Consider the following 21,006-nt stretch of genomic DNA (forward strand, 5'->3'; position numbering starts at 1 on the left):
TAATAATAATTATGAAAAAAATATATACATATATAGTTTTTTTTTAATTATTATTAATTTTAAACCCATTGTTCCTTTATATCATTACATTATGTTCATCAAACGTTTTTTTGTGAAAAAAATATTTTTTCAAGCCATTTAAATATGCATTAGTCAGAATCCATTTTCTATATGAATATAAAAAAATCCTCCGTGGTCAGTCAAGTATACACCCTGAAAGCTTGGGGGCACCTTGTCCCTTTCTCGTTGCTCTGTCGGGAGAGCTCCTCTCTCTGTGAGCGAGCGAGCGAGCGAGCGAGCGTGTGTGTGTGTGTGTGCGTGTGCGCGCGAGTGTGTGTGTGTGTGTGTGTGTGTGTGTGTGCTCTGCTGTTGCTGCCCTTTGATCCCTGCATTAGTGTTAGTTAGGGGCTCGGAGACACACACTTACAGAGAGCAGCCATAGTCAAGACACGGCAACAACAACAGCACCTCCTCCTCTACTCTTCCCTGTTCCCAACAATACACTTAACCGAGGACAGCCAGGTGCACGACAAGTCCCTGCCATCAGGCTCCCTCGCAAAATTTCAATGGGAAAAGACCTTTTTTCTTCTTATCCCTAAACAAGAAGGAGAATGTGATAAAAGGGGGAAAATGCCAAGGAGGAAACAGGAGCAACCCAAGCGCCTGCCTTCACGTAAGTCGTTTTCTCGTTCGGCGCGATTTTAGCGCGTCTCCGTGTGTTTTGCGCAGTAGTTTAGGGTTAAAGAGGTGAAACAGACAAAGGCACGGCGGAGGTTATTTCTCCTTTTTTAGATCTGTGCTAGGCAGCCATGTTGGCGATGAGGGGGCTAGCGGAGCGAGCGCACTAGCGGTGCCTTTAATTGCAGATAATCGATAAAGGTCCCGTTCCGCCTAAAGGTTGCGGCCAGGAAAGCTCGCGTTATCGCCGCTTATTTGGCGCTTATGGCCGCGCGTCTTTTCTTATATGTGTCCGTGCGAGCGAGGCAGAGACGCACGGAAGGGAAAGGGGAGGATCTGAGGATCTGGCCGCAATAAAATGAAGGGTCAGTCGGATCAGACTGAGAGCCAGACTCAGCCTTCCATCCGTGCCCCTGCCTTTACTTAGCTCCAGCGCTATCTAGCAGCGGTCCGCAACTTACAAAATGCGTCCTAAAACGCGGTCGCACAACTTTCCGCCTTCCGCGGTCGTGTGTGTATGTGTGCGCGACTTTTTCTTTCGTTTGTCGAGCGGGATTTTTTTAAGCTGAGGTATTTTCTTCCACCCCTCCCAGTTCAGTGGGGTTCATGTCTGCAGGCTGCCTGTGTCAAAGCCATGGTCGGTCACCTGAAGTTCAGGGTTTTTTCCTTCCTCATGCAGCCATTCATTGCAGACGATCTGCGATCAATAACGCACAAAAGGCGAAACGCGTTTTTCTCTGTCGCTTCGGAGCTCGCGCGACGGAAATCTTACGGCTCGCGCTGCTTCGCACGGGTTGCGCTTGGAATTACTAATCGCGAAATTTGTTCATTTGACCCTGTGTAGCTGGATGTTAACATTGTGCTTTTATCAGCTCGCTAATAACGGCCGCAGTTGCGTGTGCCGGCCGCTAGAGGGGACATGATGTGGAGTGTGGAAAACATCGATCAGAGGAATTGGCGAAATGTGGCACGGTGGCGCTTTAAATGCACGAAAGCAAGCGCTCGTAATGCATTTTTTGTGCATGTTGCCGTTCAAAAGCGGAACGGCGCCTTTTGGGACTTTTTTGAAAGTCTGAGACACTCTTTTGCGGCTCTCTGGAATTTTCTGCCTGTGTTCTAGTTTTCTTCACAATGGCAAACGAGTTTGTTTACATCCACTGAACTTGTCACAGTCATGTCGTCTAACTGTTACTCGCTTTTAACTCGATGTTCTTCATCAGTAATGCAGTTCAAAGTTTTCACTTTTGACTTTAAAATAAAGCAAATTGAACTTGTTGGTGGGTTTAGTACATTATTTGAAAGTAGGCTATAACAAAATGTAGAAGGCAGTTATGTTGGATTATTGAGTTTTATGAAATTGTTTAGTGAGAAACACATTCCTTAATAGAAACTCGGGATATGGTATATAAACCACAATATTATGATAATAAAGTGTTGTAACTTTGCTTATTAAGCAAATGTAACTTATTAACTAAACATAAAAAGTTATTTAGTAACAGAAACTCGGGGTATGGTATATAAACCTCAATATTATAACTAAATGCTCATTTCTTTCAGTCATGGTTGTTTATGAACTACATTATATCTACTGCCGTATCAAAATCACCCACTCAGCAAAATCTCGCCTGAAGTTTGGTGGCGCTCCACACAGCCTTCTCATGCAGCCGTGGAGGAGTGTTGTCTCGTTTCATTACGTTTCTGTGTTCATTGTGCTTTGACACCTGTGAGCAGAGTGGCAGATGACAAGCACGACTGGATCTAAATATATCTCATCTGCTCTTGATTACTATATACTGCCTTGAAAAGTTAAAAATACGAGTCCAGGACAGTGGAATGTGTGTTTGTTTGCTCTTTCAGAAAGTAATGTGCCAGGCATCTGATGTTTTTTGTTGGGTTTTTTTCTTTTAGGTTTTTATGTCATAATCTTTTGCAACTGTATCTTTCACTTCCTTTTCTTGAGAATACATATCTGAGTTCAGGAGCGCTTGCGTCACGATGTGCACGGGTCAAGACATGCAAGAGGGCATCAAGGCCTTGATACAGTCAGATGATCTTCTTGACAGTTAAATATGACCTTTGGCTTTAGTGCTACAATGAAAACCACTGGGATTACAAAAGCACGGCCTTTATAACACTGTTGCACACTCCTTTTGCCAGAATTCATACATTTTGTTCAAACCGCAGGTCACAGTTCAGCAAACTTCCAGTAATTTAATCGCGCAAAGGGAGCCTAGGTTAAAATGTTCCCATCTCGTTAAGCTGTTTTCCTCAGATTTCCACTCTGAGGTGTAGAGGTCGACTGAGGTTACCTCTTTTTCTCCTTTTCTGCTGTTCTTTGTCTTACTCGCAGGCCTCCATTTTGTGCAAGTACATAGCCCGTATCATTCTTTCACCCTGACCTTTGCCATCAGCTAAAATGTCTCCCTATGGGAGCCGGCCATTTCCATTATACACACATGATCTTTAAGGTTATCTGCATTTGCAAATGGAGGAATTGGAGCATTGCACGGATTTCAGCTCTCCATTACAGACCGATGGCAGAGTGTGTGCGACTGGGTGGCTCTCCACCTTACCGTAATGGTGGGTCACTGGCTCCTTTCCACTCATCTATGATTATAATGACCTTGGCTGGGCTTGGGCTTGAAAACATTGGATTAAGGGGAAAGGAAAATGAGGGGAGGTTTCCATTTCGCTCTTGGCATCTGATTTGTAGGGAAATTCTGCCAAGAATACCCCCTCCTCCTCCTTCTCCTCCTCCTCTTTCTTCCCCTTGCCCCACCAACTTGATCAGGCTCTCTCACCGGTGTCTGCCCATTTGAGCTCAAGCGAATAATGATACACAGGCTTTCCTCTCAGAAATGAATTAAAGGGCAGGGGAAGGGTGGTGTATGCTCTCCTGAACAAGTGCTTACACAGAAAGGGGCTTCAGCCAGGCATACTGAACCAGAACATTTAGATTAATTTGGCTAGCTGGATCGCCTGGCTTTCATCACAGGTGTAGTCTAGCTGTGAGTGCTCAGTCAAAGGCGCTATGGTGACATAATTAAGACAATTTTTGTACAGCTCGATGATTGTAACGGACTAGGCTCATCATGTGTAATGTATTATTAAAGATGGTGCATCTTTAAAATGACACGCCACGAAGTAGCCTGCTTTCGCCTGTGAAAGCACTGAATCAGAAGACAAGCTGTCTTGAAGCCAAGCTCAGTGCTCAACAGTAAGGATGGGAATTAAGGATCGCTTGCTCTATTGAGTCTGCGCTGTATCTGTCTGTACATATTTTGATTTTTACACCTTGCAAATGTATACATGTGCTTTTTTTGTAATATTTGGTGTGCGTCTACGTTTTAAATTTGTTAGCCATGTAAAATGATCTTACTGGCTTAATACGCATGAGGGAAATTATAAGTATGATTTGGATTATCTTGGTGGTGCCAGAAAAAAAAAAAATGGGTTGAAAGTTACAAGCAGTGTAAGAATTTTTGGTGTTTCTTGGGTGATCATATTAATTACATAATTATTATACAGCTATTATTATCATCCAGTTATTATTGAGAAATTTTGTGAAATATTTTAAATTGCTTTAAAATAAATATTATAATTTTAAGTGTGAATACATTAGCCTATTATTCAAAAGTTAGGGGTCAATTTTTTAAAGAAATTAATACTTTTATTCAGTAAGGATGCATCAAATTGATCAAAACCTAAGCACCAAAAAAAAATTATATTTCAAGCAAGTAAATGCAAGTTTTACTTAACATTAAAGAATTCAGCTTCGTCATTATATGAATAAATGACATTTTAAAATATATTAAAGTGAAAACATTAGCAGGGCATGCAGACCAAAAAAAAAAAAGCCTTACTGTTGTGCTCTGAACCTGTCCATCGATCCTTCTAATGCTGTAGTTAATCAACATGCTCACTTAGTAATATTTTTTCCTATCTATAGGACATACCATGTGTCCATATGTTTCATGAATCACTACAGTCTACACACAGTGTTTCACCCACCCAAGTCTCAATCAAAGCCTGTATGGAATAAAAGTGCCTGAGCTGGGTAACGATTTTCCGCATGTTGACAAGTCACAACATGGAGATCTACAGCTCGGAGAGCAGCCCTTTGGCTAGTGGCGGCCCAGCACTGAGTAATAACCAGCTCATAGCAGGCATTCTGTTGGCAGTGGTTCATAAGGAACAGCTCGCTGGTTCAGCTGGGGAAAGGGTGGGGGGAGCTGCTGGAGAGCTCCAGGCACTTTCCTGTGTTGTTGTACCACACAAGTGCATCCATCCCCTCCAGGACAGACCTTTAACGGGCTGCTAACGCTGGGCCACACCGCACAAGAGATCGAACAGACAGGTCTGACGCAGGCCCTGGCTGCAGAGCTATGCCAAACTGTGATTTGATTTATGAGTCAGTACTCTGGGTCTGTCTTAAGATGAGATGAGGCTTACTGGGCAGAATCAAAGAGCAGTCTGTTCACTTGACAGAGAATGAGAAGGGGCAAGCCGCTGTCAGTTTTTAAAACTGGATTTGAATTGTCATATTTTAGAGAAGGCCTTGGAAGTAGAGAGGTCAATAATACCTGGACAAATCTATACGTTAGCATTCCCATTCATCTGAATGGCAGTTGCTTGGCTGGCGTGTGACTCCTCTGTACTCGACCTGCTCGCTGCCCTCTTTGCTCATTGTGGTTCAAGGCCACATGTTTTTGGAGCCAGTTGCCTGAGAGGTAAATAAATACCACGTGCCTAATCACTATAGAGCCACAGAAAATTACAACAAAAATTATGTTAAGATTGCTTTGTCAAATACTGACAAATATGATTTGTAACATGACAAATATGTAACCTCCCATATGTTACTGCTGCTGCTGTTTAGATATCAAGGCAAAAGGAGCATTAGGACTTTACATTCACACGTTTTTGAAACCTAGTCAAACTATATATTATATTATGTACATTGATTACATTAATAACTGCAATTAAATATGCACTAATTTGCATACATTCCCTGACCAGAAATCTGAACATTGGATAAAGTAAAAAATATTTGTTTGATTTATTCAAGTTGAAGATTTTTACAGAGGAAATTTTGGATATCTCTTTATATCACTTTATAAATCAGATAATGCTGTCAACCACCAGAAAAAAATAAAAAATAAAATAAAAAACAGAAAAATGTAAGTTTGAACAAACCCCTCGGTAAAAACCTTCAGAATATAGATAAGAATTAAACTGGAAATTCTGGTGTATGTTCTGTAAGTGATTTCTGACTCATTTTGAAAAATCAGTCTTTCAATATATCTACTGTAATTAAAATCTACAGATGCAAAATGCAATAAAATAAACACTATTTAGGGCCCAAGCACCTTGCTCTGTTTATTTGAATGTTGTAGTTTTCCACTAGTTTCCACAACACATTATGTCAAGCCAAATAGCCCAAAATCAAAAAAAAAAAGTCTGTAGTATTAGGAAAGAATATTACTATTATAACATAAAATTTCCAATAATAATAACTGATCATTTGAATCTTGAATTTTACCCTTTAATAGTAATATATTTTTGTCTTAAATTCTTCACTGACACGGAACCTTTAAAGTCTTGAAAACTCTGAAGTCTTTATTTTGTCTAGTTGACAGTAGTTTTAATACATTTCTCATTACTTTGTGTGAAGTGCACACATGCTGCGAACTGTGCTGAGCTTGAGCGCCACACGTGCTCCATGTGTACTAGAACAGACAGAATAGAGTGCAGTTTATTCATTTTGAATCACAGTGCATACAGACTATAAACAGACTTTTTTTGCTGTTTTTAGTCATTGATTATTTTCATTCACTTGCAGCCAAAATGTTGATGTCTTGATTAGAAGTTCCTTAAAGCCGTGAGGTTGGTTAACTTACACCAGTTTCTTTTTCAAACCAAGTGAAGTTAAGTAGAATGGAATGGATTGTTTTTGTTTTCTTTCTCCACCTTGAAATGGACTCCAGATGGCAACCATTATTGAGTACGTTCAGCTTTAATAGATTGTCCCCAGTCCTGATCAGTTTTGTTGCCATAATGGCTTCTTGATGTTGTTGTTGTTTTTTTCTTGTTGTGATTGGGGAGGCTGATTCCACACCAACAAAGTAGTGCCAAAAATGCCAAGTTTGACTCAACTAGACAATTTGCTCTCACAATTATGCAACGATCATAATCATAGTAATTACACAACAATAATAACGATGGTAATTACTATCATTGTCATCATTAGCATCAAGAGACATTGGGACACCAATGTAGTTTCGCAACGGAAGCGGTTATATTTATATTCTTGTCAGGATTCCATTGAGCTCGGTACGCCTGGGTTAAATGCGAAAAGTGTGTGTGTATATATATATATATAATCGAAACTCAGTCAAATTCCATTTTCCTCCAATCCCAAGATAGTGTGCTTGATGAGGGTTTGAAATTTGGGTATTCTCCAAACACAAGGCTATCTTCTCCTCTGTCACGTCTCTAAGATAGACCGCACTGTCCAGCGCAGAGAACATAAGCATGTTAATGAGTTTAACTAGCGGACTAGCAGCTGTGCTCCAAGGGTTTTTCTGGAGACGGGGCTGTTTTATAGCTGAGAAGATTAAAAGTGCCAGGAAGGAAACAGACACAGAGTAGTGGCACCCTGAGGTATTGACAGCCTCCAAGGGAAACGGTATATCATCGGCGAGTGTAGAGGTGTTTGGCTGCTTTACAAAGGCGAGATATTATATTCATGATGTGAAGTCATCTCTGTGAAAGCTATTGTCACTATGTCTTATGCTGATTTACGAGGCTTAAAACGTAGGTGAGTGTCTGAGACCTGCTCAGCCCCTCGTGTAAAAAATGTCCTTCGCATTTGCAGATGACTTCACAGTATGTTTGATTACTCCCAACCTTGATGCAAAGCTCCGGTATTCATGTTTAGTTGTTGCGACGAGGTCGCTAGCTGTTTAGTATCGGTCTGGGTGGTACCTGGATGTTGGTGGGAGGCTGTACACGTTCTTTCACTGTTACACCTTGTTACCCATGCTATACTAATGCTCTGAGTGTGTGGAAGGTACAGCCATGGTGGCTAAAAATCTGGGTTGGCAACTGAAAGGTTGCAGGTTTGTACACTGTTAGAAAAAAAAGAGCAAAAATTGGAACTTTACAGGTACGACAAAATGTCACTGGGATGGTATCCTCGAAGGTAAATAAAAGCATCAGCTACATGACTAGTTTTGTCATTTTAACTGTATACAGCTTGTACTCACTGAAAATAAACAATGTTCCTCCAGTGCTAAATAAAAACAACACACGACTATGAGACTGACTAGACTACGCAAACTAAATTAGATTAAATAAACTAAAATAACTACTATGATGATAAAATGTTAGGTAAAAGCATTGCTATGCAACAATGCATAATATATATACAACATGGTATCGGCCAATACAGTGTTATTTTAGTATTATAGTATTTATTAATATTTTGAATTAGCTTTAATTTATTTTAAGTTTTAGTAATTTTGTTATGTGCTCTTGACATTTTTTTTTGTTTTGTTTTTGCTTAGTTTTCTTTAGCTTTAATTTAGCTTTTTTTTTCAGTTTTAGCAATTTTAGCACTTAAACTTAACTTAAACTTATTTTATTTCACTCAGTTGCCAAGGGAACATTAACAAAAATTTGACATTTTTGACAAAGTTGACATTTTTCATCTAATTTATATATATATATATATATATATATATATATATATTTTTTTTTTTTTTTTTTTTTAATGTATCAATATATTGTATGTTTAATTGTGCATGCTAATTTATTTTTTCGCCATCTATCGCTCACTTAAAGTTAATCTTAAAAACATGGCTACATATAATCTTTTGCAGATCTCATAATGAATATCAGTTTTTCATATTGTACATAACTGTTTCCCCTACTGGAGTTCTTAAGTTAATCCTAAAAAACCTAAAAAAAATAATAATGTTGAAATGAAGAAATAATGTGTTCAATTTTTGAAAAATTAACTTACAATCTCAGAGTGAATATTTTTGTTCAAAGAGGCTTAACTGACTAAAGTTTTGGAAATCCCTGCTGTAAAAAATTATGTAATACCGAAATTAATTTTAAATGGTTGATTTTAGTTTTTAGTATTTATATATATATTTTTTTTATTTATGCAAAAAAAATAATTAAATAATTATCCCTGCAACCCTATTTATGTGTGTGTGTTTCAGTATTTCTTATATTATTTATACATTATAATATGTGTTATTATATTTTGAATTCAGTTTTCATTTTAGTTTGTTTTAGTAATTTTGTTGTGTTTTACAGTTTTTTTTTAATTGCTTTGGCGCAATTTTCACAAGCAATTGGTAAATTTTCAAAACTCTTAGTACTAATATCACAGAAGATCATCAAAAGTGCACTTTTTTCAAACATTTCAGCATATTTTCAATTGTGTTAGTACAGTACACACAATCACAAAATATCCTTTTCACTAGCTATTACTATCAAACTTTTCATTAGCATGACTCCTCATTCAGTTTAATACATTTGTCTATTTCATCTAACTCATCTTAATGGTTAATCAGTGAATCATTTGGTGCATCTATAGATATAGATTCAATAGATATTTAGGTCTATAGAACGTGATTTCAAATTAGGGATAACCAAATGCACTGAATTATTTTTACACTTAAAGTGATTTATTGATAACCACTATTTTGTAAGGGTGTGTGTGTGTGTGTGCTTCAGGTAAACCCTATTTTATGGGGACAAAATGTCCCCACAAAGATGGCAGTATCTGAAATCATTGTCCTTTTTTGGGTCCAATGAGAAAATATATATTTTTTCTTAATGGTAGGTTTAGGAGTAGGGTTAGTGTAGGGGGAGACAGTATAAAACCCATTACTCCTATGGAATGTCACCATAATGATAGGGAAACCTGTGTGTGTGTGTACGTGTGTGTACCTACTTATGTTACAGTAAACAATTTTTGGGGACAATTCATTACCCAGAAGTAAGCAAAACCTGACAAAATCACCTAAAACCTCCCTTTGAGGACGTCCTCATTTGTAAAACCGTGTGTTTTGCTATTTGTGAACATACAGCAGGACACAAGGGAGAGGAACTGATCAGAGATGTATCAGATGAAGGGAGACAGATGGCATCAAATACAGCATTTTACATTACACTGTGCCATGTGATACTGTATATTCAAGCATTACCATGTAAAGACTGCACTTTACTATAACTTACCGTTCGTCTGAAAAATTCAGCTAGAATATAGATTCAGTCTTATGGCACAGTGAGGACATTTACTGCATTGACAGTAAACGTTACGGCCATATAATACCTTCATCACACCTTTTGATAACACACTGGATAAATACTTTTACAAAATATTATTGATTTTATGTGAGATATGCAAGTTAGGTAATTTAAGTGTATTTTCTAACATGATAATTATTGCCTTTATTACTGTAATTATTTCAGCAACAAAGGTGATTTGAAACATGAATCTTGCATTGTTTGCTCTTGAATTAACTGATTGTTAAAAGTACTAAATTGAAAGAATATCATACTGGTTTTGGTGATTCATTCAAATGTTCTCAATACATATCACAACGATCTTGTGTTTTAAAACAATGATTATGTGGAATGAAAATATGCGCAACTACAATTAAATCATGAACTCAAGTTTGAAAGAATGACAAGTGGTGTTACAAGTGTGATCAGTTTAAAGTTTTGAAAATGTACACCTTAGTTGTGAAAATAGTACCAAACCAATTAAAAAAAACTAATATTTCAACTAAGCTTTAAATTACTGTTTTTAAGTTTTAGTTTTAGTTAATTTTAGTACTTAAACCTACTCTGTTTTAGGTAGTTGTGTAATTGTTTGTAATCTAACATTAATAATAAAGCATTTATCAGTTATGGTTAGTCTATCCGTAGTATAATCTCAATATCAGTGGAGCCCTCATTTTATGCGCCACTATTGATTGGCTGTGTTGTAGTTGGAGTGAATTGTTTTACAGCACGGTGTTGATTCAGACTATAATTCTGCTGTTTGCTCAGCTGAAGATCTTTATGCATATCTTCATTATGGTTTTATAGATTATCCCAAATACTCTCTATAAAGATGTCCCCATTTGACACACACAGTGGACTGTTTTTTTGTTCCTCTCTCGGTCCCCTACAGCTGTAAGTCACACTCGTATTTCAGCGGCCACAGTTTACCCTTGTAGTCATTTAGTCGTTGTCTATGCAGAGACTCTTAAACGAAGCACTAAGGTTAGGCTCAAAATGTTGGCTCGATGTGCTCTCCAAAGGCGCAGTTGTGGTTGTCATAGTGATCATATTTTTTGCAATCATTTGTCACCCAGATACTGTAGGGTTGAATTAGAAGCACCTGGTTACACTGACGTGAAGCGAATGAAAGGGGAGAGGTGAACAACTATTCCCGTTTACTCTTCTGACACGGCACGTTTTCAGTCATACGTGGGTGCCGTCGCCGTTATCTCGCTCGTACGTCTTTACCTTCGTAAAAGCGAGATGGCTATCAGCGTGACAAAGAGCACTAGGACCGAACAATGCGGTGCTAACCATCGGCCGCCCCGGCCACCGTTTAACATGGAGATTGGAAAAGGAATCAGCTCTCTCTCCTCCAGGACCTGCATGTAAATGAGGTTAGCCTCTCCTGCTGTGCCACCGCTCTATCCCCCACTCTCCTCTCCAGCACTAATGGCTGCAAAACTGCCACCCCCATTCTTCAGGAAGAAACCGGGACCAATCCTGATTAGTGCCCTTGTCTTGAGTGACAGGCTTGGATCCAAGCAGGCAGTGCCGTGGGCGCCACTGCCAAGCTGCTGTCAACCCGGTATCACTGTAAAAAAGCCATCCCTTTTCTTCAACCCCCCCACCTCCCCCCCACACACACCAGCCGCACACATACCTCCTCCACTCTCTCACACACCCCCTCATATTCTCTCTCTCTCTCTCTCTCTCTCTCTCTCTCTGTCTTTCTGGGTGGCTGGCTAGTCAAGCTTGGCTGCATCCCTTGCCTGAGCTACTGGGACAAAGTGTGATTTACAGTAGTTGGAGAGTTTCCCTGTCAGCTCTAACCTGTGTGCATGCTGTCTATCTGAGTAGGCGGCAGTAATGCTGTAGCAACAGCATATTGTGGTGTTAGCGTCATAGCACCTAGCTGAATCCACCCCTGCTTCCTGTCCCTGTGGTATGTACACAGAGCCTTACTTATTATCTTATGTTTTTGTGACTGGGTGGGCACAGCAAGCCATCCATTTTCCTTTTGTTTTCCATGATTTGTTTTCTTGCTGTAAATGTAAAATCTTCAATGCTGGGCTTCATGCCCCACTTTTATGCCCAGTGAAGTGTATACGGTGGATCCCATTAGTTAGCATCTCACGGCTGATTATGAAAAGTTGTGCAGATCTACCAAGTTTTTGATGGTACGTCTGAGATTACTAGTCCAGGCGCTGTCTTCTTCTTCTTTTTTTTCTCTGGTATCTATAAATGGAAGTTGGGGGGAAATAAACAAGGGTGCAAAAGGGCGCTTCATCTACAAAGAGGAATTTCAGAGGTCTGGAAGCCAACACTGTCTCAATCTCTTCCAAGAACACATCTCCTTCCTGTTTCACCTCTGGCACCCTGCCCAACATGCCCACAGACCGCTGAGGCCATGCGGAAAACACACAGATGGTAATATGTAGTATGGTTTGCTAATACATGCTGATGAAGGCCTGTGCTAATGTGGAATAATACAAGGGATACACGGGATCGAAATCACTATAAATCACAGCTTATAATATAATAATCTTTGTATATGTAGTGTAAGTGTTACATCAAGTATCCCATTAAAATAGGCTGTAGTTTGTTGTAGTCTGTAGTCTGTGTTTTACTCGACTGTTGCAAGTAAGGCTGTTATGGTTAGTCTAAATTTGAGTAATTTGCTTTCAAATTTCTCTATTACAAATTAAATTTTTTAAGGAATCAGAAAATATGACAGAATCTGCAATTCGTGGACAGAAGCTGATAGTGTCAGCTGTGTGGAAGCACTTCACTTAATATTAGAAAAAATAATGTAATAAGAACAAAATTATGCCATCAAAAAAGGTCCATTGTCCACTGTCAATAGTGTAGTGTTGCACAAAGCACAGCTAAAACAGAAATCAAGCAACCAGTATTCTGTTGGTCACGTGTGAATTTGTGTGAAAAACCTGCGAAATCTGTGTTGAGAAATATTTCACCCTTATGCAAAACATGTGACAGCACCTTAATTTGACCACATCTAATGTGTCATATTGTGAGGTAATTGATGCTACTCAACCCTACTTTATAAACACTTTGTATTTTCACTAACTCGCACACAGATACCTACAGAGTATATTCATGCAAACACTCACACATTCATATACATGTACAGTTTTTCAATAAATCATTTTCGGTTCTTTGAAATGCTAAGCATGCTATGCTCTCGTGCACTTCTTGTTCTTATTGTTTTCTTTTTTTTAATTGTTAATTTTCAAAATTTAGATCGCTTCTGATTACAAGTTTAGTCAATAGTGACAGACCTAATAACTATAAAGACTTTTATTCTAGCAAACTGATTTGCATTTGAAATTCTTTTGATGGTGTCATTTTGATTCCGTGGAAATTCATTTTGACAGTACATTAGGTGAGAATATAATATTTTTAAATTTGCTGTCAGTGTTTGAATTCAGTACTTTCAGTCTGATGATCAACAACTCTTTTTGTTTAATTGATGTTTGTTACATCATGTTTTCTTGTTGTAAGAATAGGGGTGGCCTGCTTTGTTACCAGAATTGCTTCATAGTGTATCGTGATCTTTATAAAAAGAGTTTTTTGTGTGTTTAATGGGATAGGATTGAAGTAATTTCATGTCCTGTGTGATTTATTAAGATACTAGGGATACATTACGGACACTTTTTCACAATTGAATACATTGTGAAGTTTCATGATATTATAACTGAGAGAGAGACTCAGCGTTTCAGCTAGAGAGCGTTGTAATCTGTGGTGTCAGTGTTAATCTCACTCATGCGGTTCCCTTCACTTTTGTGAATTACCACAGAAGTGGCTCAGACTGCACTGAGAAACACCGCTTGCCAGTTTATGCTAATTTAGACTTCCTGCTTCTACGTTAATTGAACTGTAGGAAATGATATGAAGGATCGATACGAGAACCTGAAGGATAATGCAATACTGCAAGAAAATGAATCGCAGCATATCGATATATACGATTGTATTTGCAGAATCTTAGTTTTGTCTTGACTGATTGCCCATTTTCTTCAAGGCATAGACTGGTCATCCTGAGAGCCCCCTAATTAACAGAATTACTTCCCACCTCTGATTCTGCGTTAGTCACTCGTGACCATGTGTGGCTGGTGGCGGTAGCAGCGCGTCCTTCCCACCATATTGTCGGCCGGCGGCTAATAAGGTAGCACTGACCGGCGGAGGGGCTCATTAGCATCGCCTGCGGCCGTGGCAACCCCCGCCAGGGCCCAGTCGGACACTTAATTACCGCCACCACTTTTTATCTCCCCTCCGAAACCCAGCCCCCCACCCCTGGAACGCCACCGGCACTTGCTTCTGCAATCCACAGAGAATGCTGGGAAACTATAGATGCCAAAGTGGTGGTTAGTTAGCCTGTAACATTCGATAGCAGCGCTTGCTGTGAGGCACTGCAATATCTCTGATAGAGTTAAAGCTATTCGACCCAAGCCTCTCATGCGAGACTGCGCGAGTGTGTCTTTTCATTGGCATCAGTGGAATATTGATGGCTCCACCCCGGCTTAATCGACTAATGGCTTCTCCCTCTCTTCTTCACTCTGCTGAAGCAGCCACCCTCCCACCCAGCACAGTCTTTCTGTGCCCTTTCGGCAACCTCTGGGTCAGGCAGGCCGATTTTTATGCCCGACTGAGTCGCAGAATAGCCTCAGTGTATTGGTAGGCAACCTTACGCAAGTCATGTGGCTGCCGGCCCTAATAGAGAGCGCTCCCAGCCTCCTCCTCGGCCTTTTGGCTTATTGCATCTCACAGCTGAGATGTTGTGGCATTAACTGTATAGCTGCCAACGGCTGTTGTTCAAATGAATCGAGAGAAATATAGGCTACAATTACACTGGATCCATGTACTGTGGCTAGGAACAAAACAGAATTAACAAGGTCCTTAAGATGTTTTCCAAGTCCAATTGTAATACAGAGAACAGATATTCTGAAATAATTTGCAGCACAGCAACATGGTAAAAATACTAATTTATACATAGACGGAATGGTTCACTCAAGAATGAACATATGGTTGTTGTTTATTCACACTCATTTAGTTCCAAACAAAAGTAGAAATTCTGACGATTGTGTTGGTCTCTTTCATACAGCTGATGGACATTTTATTTATCATTTTTGGCAGATGAAGTACTCTATCGTTCAAATGTTTTTGAAAAAAATCTCTTATGCTCATCAAGTCTGCATTAATTTGATTATTTAAAAAAAATACAGTATCACAGCGCAGTATATACAGTAATATTACAATTTAAAATAACTTTACATTTTAAAATATGTTACTATGTTGGCATTTATTCCTATATTGAATTTTCAGCAGCCTGTCTTGATTTCCAGTCTTCAGAATAGAGATGTTCCGATACCCTTTTTCCCTTCCCGATACCGATTCCGATACCTAGGCTCAGGGTATCGGCCGATACTGAGTACTGATCCGATACCTGGGTGTGTATCTGGTTATACAGCTGTATGTACTACTAGATCTGTATAGATACAATTATTTTATGGTGTGCTTCACCATAGATAGATAGATAGATAGATAGATAGATAGATAGATAGATAGATAGATAGATAGATAGTCTGGCGGTAAACAAAAAATATAATATATAATGTTTGGAAAATGGCATTCCATTTTTAAAATCTATTTAAATATCTAAAAGTACACTCTTAACATCAGTCAGTGAAGCATTATAAATGTATTATGATAATCGAGTATTATTTAATGATATAACTTTAGCAATTAGATTAAAACTTGGTAACCATGAATACAGTCATTTTAACTGAACTGGTGGTGGTGCTTTTTTGGTCATTCAGTGTTTCTCTGAAAAATGGGGGGGAAACTATCAATAATACTGATAAGATAATAATCATACTATGAATTCTACTAAGAACAATATAAAACACACTAAGGATTAACGAGCTGCTGGATTCATGAATATTAATCACGTTGTCTGCGTTCGCTTGAACTGATTTGCTGAAATCAAAACAGGGACGATTATAGGTGAGCGCCAGCCAATGAGATTGTCGCTATGATTAGTTCGCCTACTACCGGAGAACCCGGCAGTTCTTAAAAGATGAAGAATTCAAAAGGAACTCCGTTATTCTGACAGGAAAATACAACAAAGAATATCGTTTACATACCAAGCAGAATTGACGCGCTACATAAGACTCTCTCTCTCTCTCTCTCTCTTTGCATGTGAGGAAAAAAAGCAAAGCTCACACTAGAGCTTACGGTACGTCAAATACAGGTGCGCTGCGCATTCATTCAGATGAACTGAAAAATAGCCCAGATCGCTTGACGGAGAGTGAAACTCTGAAGCGCTTGGTCAGAGTGTTCAGCGAGTGAAAATATATCGGTGCTAAACTTATACATAGCCTCCAACTCACACACTGGCGAGTATAATCTGAGCATTTATTAGCCAGTGGCTAATATTATACACTATTTAGTCGCCCAGGGTGAAGATTTAGTCGCATATGCGAGTGATTTACTGGCAATGTGCTACCACGTTTGTATTTATTCTTTGCTGCTCTAAATAGTGGTTGCTTGTGCACAACTTCCTGTGTTTGCATTCTGAGCAGCGAAGAAGAATTGATTTCCGATTTGCAGCGGTAAGCAAAGCTAGCGGGCATAACTATAGATCTTGTTTAAGAATGGTATCGGATCGGTACATGGATTCAAGTACTCGCCGATACCGATGCCAGATTTTTTTGTGGTATCGGTGGAATTTCCGATACTAGTATCGGAATCGGAACAACCCTACTTCAGAAATCATTCTAATATGCTGTTTTGCAGCTCAAGAAACATTTCTTCGTATTATTATCAAAAACAGTTGTGCTGCTTAATATTTTTGTGGAAAGCATATATATTTTTAGGATTTTTTGATAAATAGAAAGTTCAAAAGAACAGCATTTATTTGAAGTAGAAATCATTTTCACAACAGTGTAGAAGTCTTAAAAGTGTAAATTCGTCTTTGCTGAAATAAAAAAAAAAAAGAAAAGAAAAATGAAAAAACACTTTATAGCAGTGTATGTCTGGACTGTATTCTACACACATGCATACTTGTACAACAACAGTCAAGAAGTTCTTCATCCAGTTCATTATATTCTCTGACAGCACACAAATTGGACTTTACTGAACAAATACACATACATAACTAGATGGAGCATATCAGAGAAATGAGCACAATAGTTTTCAATATGCATTTTCATAAAATAATTGTTGGATGTCAAATGCATGCAGAAAATAGAATTATGAATAAGTGTCCCTTACATTTACATGTCCAAAAGAGGGAATTTGAATGTATTCCTAGTAGAACATTTTATTTTTTTATTTTTTTGTCAGCTATAAACTAAACATCCACGCATTTCTTCTTTTTTTATAATGTGACAAAGCTATATGCAGATTACAGTGTAGCATGTATATCTTAACCTCTATTTTTAAAAAACATTTGTAAATAAATTCTAGAGAACACATTTATTCATTTTAATATTTGCTTTTTACTAAATTGGCTATGAGACATCCGACTGTCTGGTGAGATAAAAAGTTAATTCCAGAGCCTGATTGTAACATTCTTCTTTCTTTTTATGTTTAGTTGAGGTTATGATTTGCATTTAGCACTTGTGGTTGTAGGGTTGTAGGGTCATGTCCGCAGCAGCACACAATCATAAGCGCAGTTTAGCCTCAAGAGAGACGAGCACCAAGTCTTAGTGAGAGTGACTGATAACAGATCTGGACCACAGTGCCTCCCGCAGCTGTTTTCCTGGCCACACAAAGTCATGCTCACCATTATGCCATTAAACGAACCTCTCAAAGGCAGACGGCCAGTATCTTGTCCCTTGTCCCAAACTGTCAAGCTTGTTGCTATGCGATAGCATTGTTGCCGTTGCAGCTAACTACCAGGGTTTTGTTCCCATTTTTTGAGCCACATACGAGCGTGTATGTGCGTGTGTGCATTTTAGAGGCAGGGGGTTGTTTCAGACAAAGCCATGCGGAACTGGGGCCCGAGCCGTGACCTTGGGAAATGTCAGGCCGCCCACGGAGTGGCTTGCCTGTGTCTGCCTCTCCGGTGCAGCTAGGAACAAGAGTGGCGGGGCGTAGCACAACCTAGCTTAACCTAGCGTGGCGAGAGCAGGATTCAGTCCGAGTTTCTGCCACTGCCTCAGAGACCTCTGGTCAGCAATCTAGCCATTTCTCACTAACAACATTATGGCCATTACTGCCCGTCCTCCCTGGTGTCACATGGAAATGGGTCATGCCTCACATACTTCTCTGTTTTGCTCAGGTGACCGAGAGCTCGGTCAGTGAAACGCCCTGCCCTGGCGATGTACATCAAACGCTCGAACGTTGAGGTACGGGAAGTCAGGAGGACACATCCACTAGGGATGTAACGATAAATCATGATAAAATTCCTCACGCTAAGTATTACCGTTTCAAATTTTAAGTATCATTAAAACCGTATTCGATTACTATCGACCGTATTTGAACAACTCAGTATAAATAAATACTATCCAGCATAAAGCAGTTTAATTTTGAGTGATAACATGGTCGAAACCTGGGAGGTTTTAAAAGATTGCTAAGGGAATTATACAAATGAATATAGGAATGAATTAATTATATGTATGTACCTCTGAAGGTTCTGACTGCCTTCAGAAAAGATTCGATGGCATTTTGTTTTCATCTTCGCTCCATGTAATACCTAGTAGTAGTAGTGCCTATGTAATAAAGTAGTGTTCTTAATCGCAATGCTGCTTTGTCCAGGAAACAACTGTAATTCTGCTGTTCCATAAGCGCCACCTATCGTCAGAGAGAGTGTTACATTTACATTCGTACTGTGTGCAGTTTTTGTCTGGTCAAAAAACAGACTGAATTTGCATGCCCTGCTGTACATTTTGACTGGTTGATGAAAGACAAGTTTATGTGGATTCTACACATTTAAACAATGTGGAAAAGGTATCTAGAATTATTTATGGAGCAGATAAAATACACATAATAATTTATTAATCGAGTATCATTTTGACTTGACCCTTTTCTTTACTTAAAGGCTGAAATGTGAGGTTTACCATTTTATGAAATCTTTTCAAAGTTTTATTTGAACATTTCGTGCATACTATTAGATACACTGTTGTCAGTCATGTTATCATTTAAAATCCAGACATCCTTGGTAATGTTATTGTTTTAGTGTTCATGCAAACAAAAAGTCATTTTATTTGTTGTTTGTTGATTTTAAATATAAAATTTGGCGAAACGATTTATGTGTCAGTATTTTTTTCCAGTCAGAACATTTCCAGCACATTTTAACAATACCGTGAAAATATTGATAACCGTGAAAATTTTGGTCACTATAATCATGATGAGAAATTTTCATACCGTTATATCTCTAGCTTGCACATAGGGATGTTCATTTCGGTTATTTTTCCTGTCCGACAACCGACGCTCGTTAACCGATTATTAACCGTTAACCGACAAGATTATTTTAAATTAGAACTAAAATTTAATTAGAAAGAATAAGAGTGTCTGTGACCCGTTAACAATACTAACATTTGTTTTCCGGGGATTCATTTTACACGCGCAAAAAGCAGCAAACAACCCTTTTACAATTCCGATTATCTTCATGACTAAAAGGAGTAGCCTAGTTGCTTCCACTGTTAGAAGGAAAAAAAAAAAAAAAATCAAGTGATTTCTCCAGCGCCGCACACAGTTTAGCATTCTACCTTGACAATGCAGCCTGTTCATTATCATTATAAAAAACAATCAGTCAAACATATGGAAAAAAAAAAAAAAAAACACTGCTCTGTTTAAATATGTAGTAAAATCTGTGCCGTTAAGCGTTATCACCGTACCGCCGTGAAGTTATGCAAAACATTTTGTTTTACGTGGATATTGGAACGCGAGTGAAGTAGGCCTACAGCTACATAAAAGGTAAATAATATTCTGGCATTCAAATACATCGCGAATACGGAAACATTTGACTTTGTGTCGAACGAGAGACCCAACATTGGTTTCAGTTTCGTTTTAGCCTTAATTCGTTTTGGTTTGTCGCTATAGCTTCTTACATTTTTAATTCTTGTTCTTTTCTAAATAGCCTGTTAATTGAAAGGATTTGTTGAGAAGTGAGGGGAACTAAAATAGCATAGCTATGTTTACAGTGTTTATTATAATATTTGTAATTCGCATCGGCCTATTTCTGAATGAAATAATAAAATGCGACTTATAGGCGATTTATTATTATTTATTTTTTATACGCGTAGCTTATTTTAACCATGCATTAAACCTTTTAAAATATCTTGATAAATTACTGAAAAAAATAAATAAATAAGTGACTTTAAATCGTTTAACTGATTGTATTAATCGGTCAAAATTCTTATCGGTCGGTTAACGGTTAAACGGTTAAAATGAACATCCCTACTTGCACACATTCGCATTCACATCAAGGGGTGTGTGTGTCGGGTTTATATCTTATTTTCTCTGATTTTTCGAGTTACGAAGCATACTCTGCTGCATTGTCAGTATCATGGTGCATGGTCGCACAGGGTCGTGGCAGTTGCCACCCCTTTGGACCAAAGTAAGCAGTGCTGGCCAGATGTGTGTTGACTGTAATGATCCCTACGGGTCGACGGGATACCGTTGCCAGGCAACGGCTTTTCCTTTTCCCTGTAAACAGAGAGCTTACTCGCCAGGCTTATGTTGGGGTCGGCAAGGTGAGACCAGCCTTTATGTGTGCGAGCAAAAGGCGAAGAAAAGATGCTCAAATGAATTTTTTTACAGATCATATTCCGATGTCACAAGTCCCTGGCCTTTTTTTTCCTGCTGTCTCCAGGTCTTGTTCTCTCGCACTTTCACTGAGGTGTGAGGATTTAATTTGGTCAAGTGAATGGGCACAAAAAACCCTCACTTGATAAGTTTTGACATCCTCCCTCATCTAGGCTTGTTGCTTCCTGACATGCTCTTGTGGAAAGATTGTTAATATGTATCAGGAATATTCACATTCTTTGTTCGCCCTTGTCTGGCAAGCTGTAA

General features: G+C 38.7%; 1 protein-coding gene across 12 annotated transcripts in view; it reads left to right on the forward strand.

Annotated features, from left to right (window-relative positions):
- The first annotated feature begins 262 nt into the window (after positions 1-262).
- Positions 263-21,006, forward strand: part of znf827 (zinc finger protein 827) — a 74,702-nt gene continuing 53,958 nt past the window's right edge. For 6 of the 12 annotated variants that reach the window (XR_009272420.1, XR_009272417.1, XR_009272427.1 and 3 more), the window contains exon 1: positions 264-673. Coding sequence is in view for 7 of the 12 variants with exons in the window: in XM_058784276.1 (XP_058640259.1) it covers positions 631-673 (43 nt within the window). In the remaining 5 variants the exon portion in view is untranslated. Of the gene's footprint in view, positions 674-21,006 lie in introns of all 12 variants that reach the window. The other 6 variants (XM_058783698.1, XM_058783853.1, XM_058783772.1 and 3 more) reach the window with 3 other exon arrangements.

The sequence above is a fragment of the Onychostoma macrolepis genome, chromosome 01 (genome assembly GCF_012432095.1).
Source record: "Onychostoma macrolepis isolate SWU-2019 chromosome 01, ASM1243209v1, whole genome shotgun sequence".
NCBI lineage: Eukaryota > Metazoa > Chordata > Actinopteri > Cypriniformes > Cyprinidae > Onychostoma > Onychostoma macrolepis.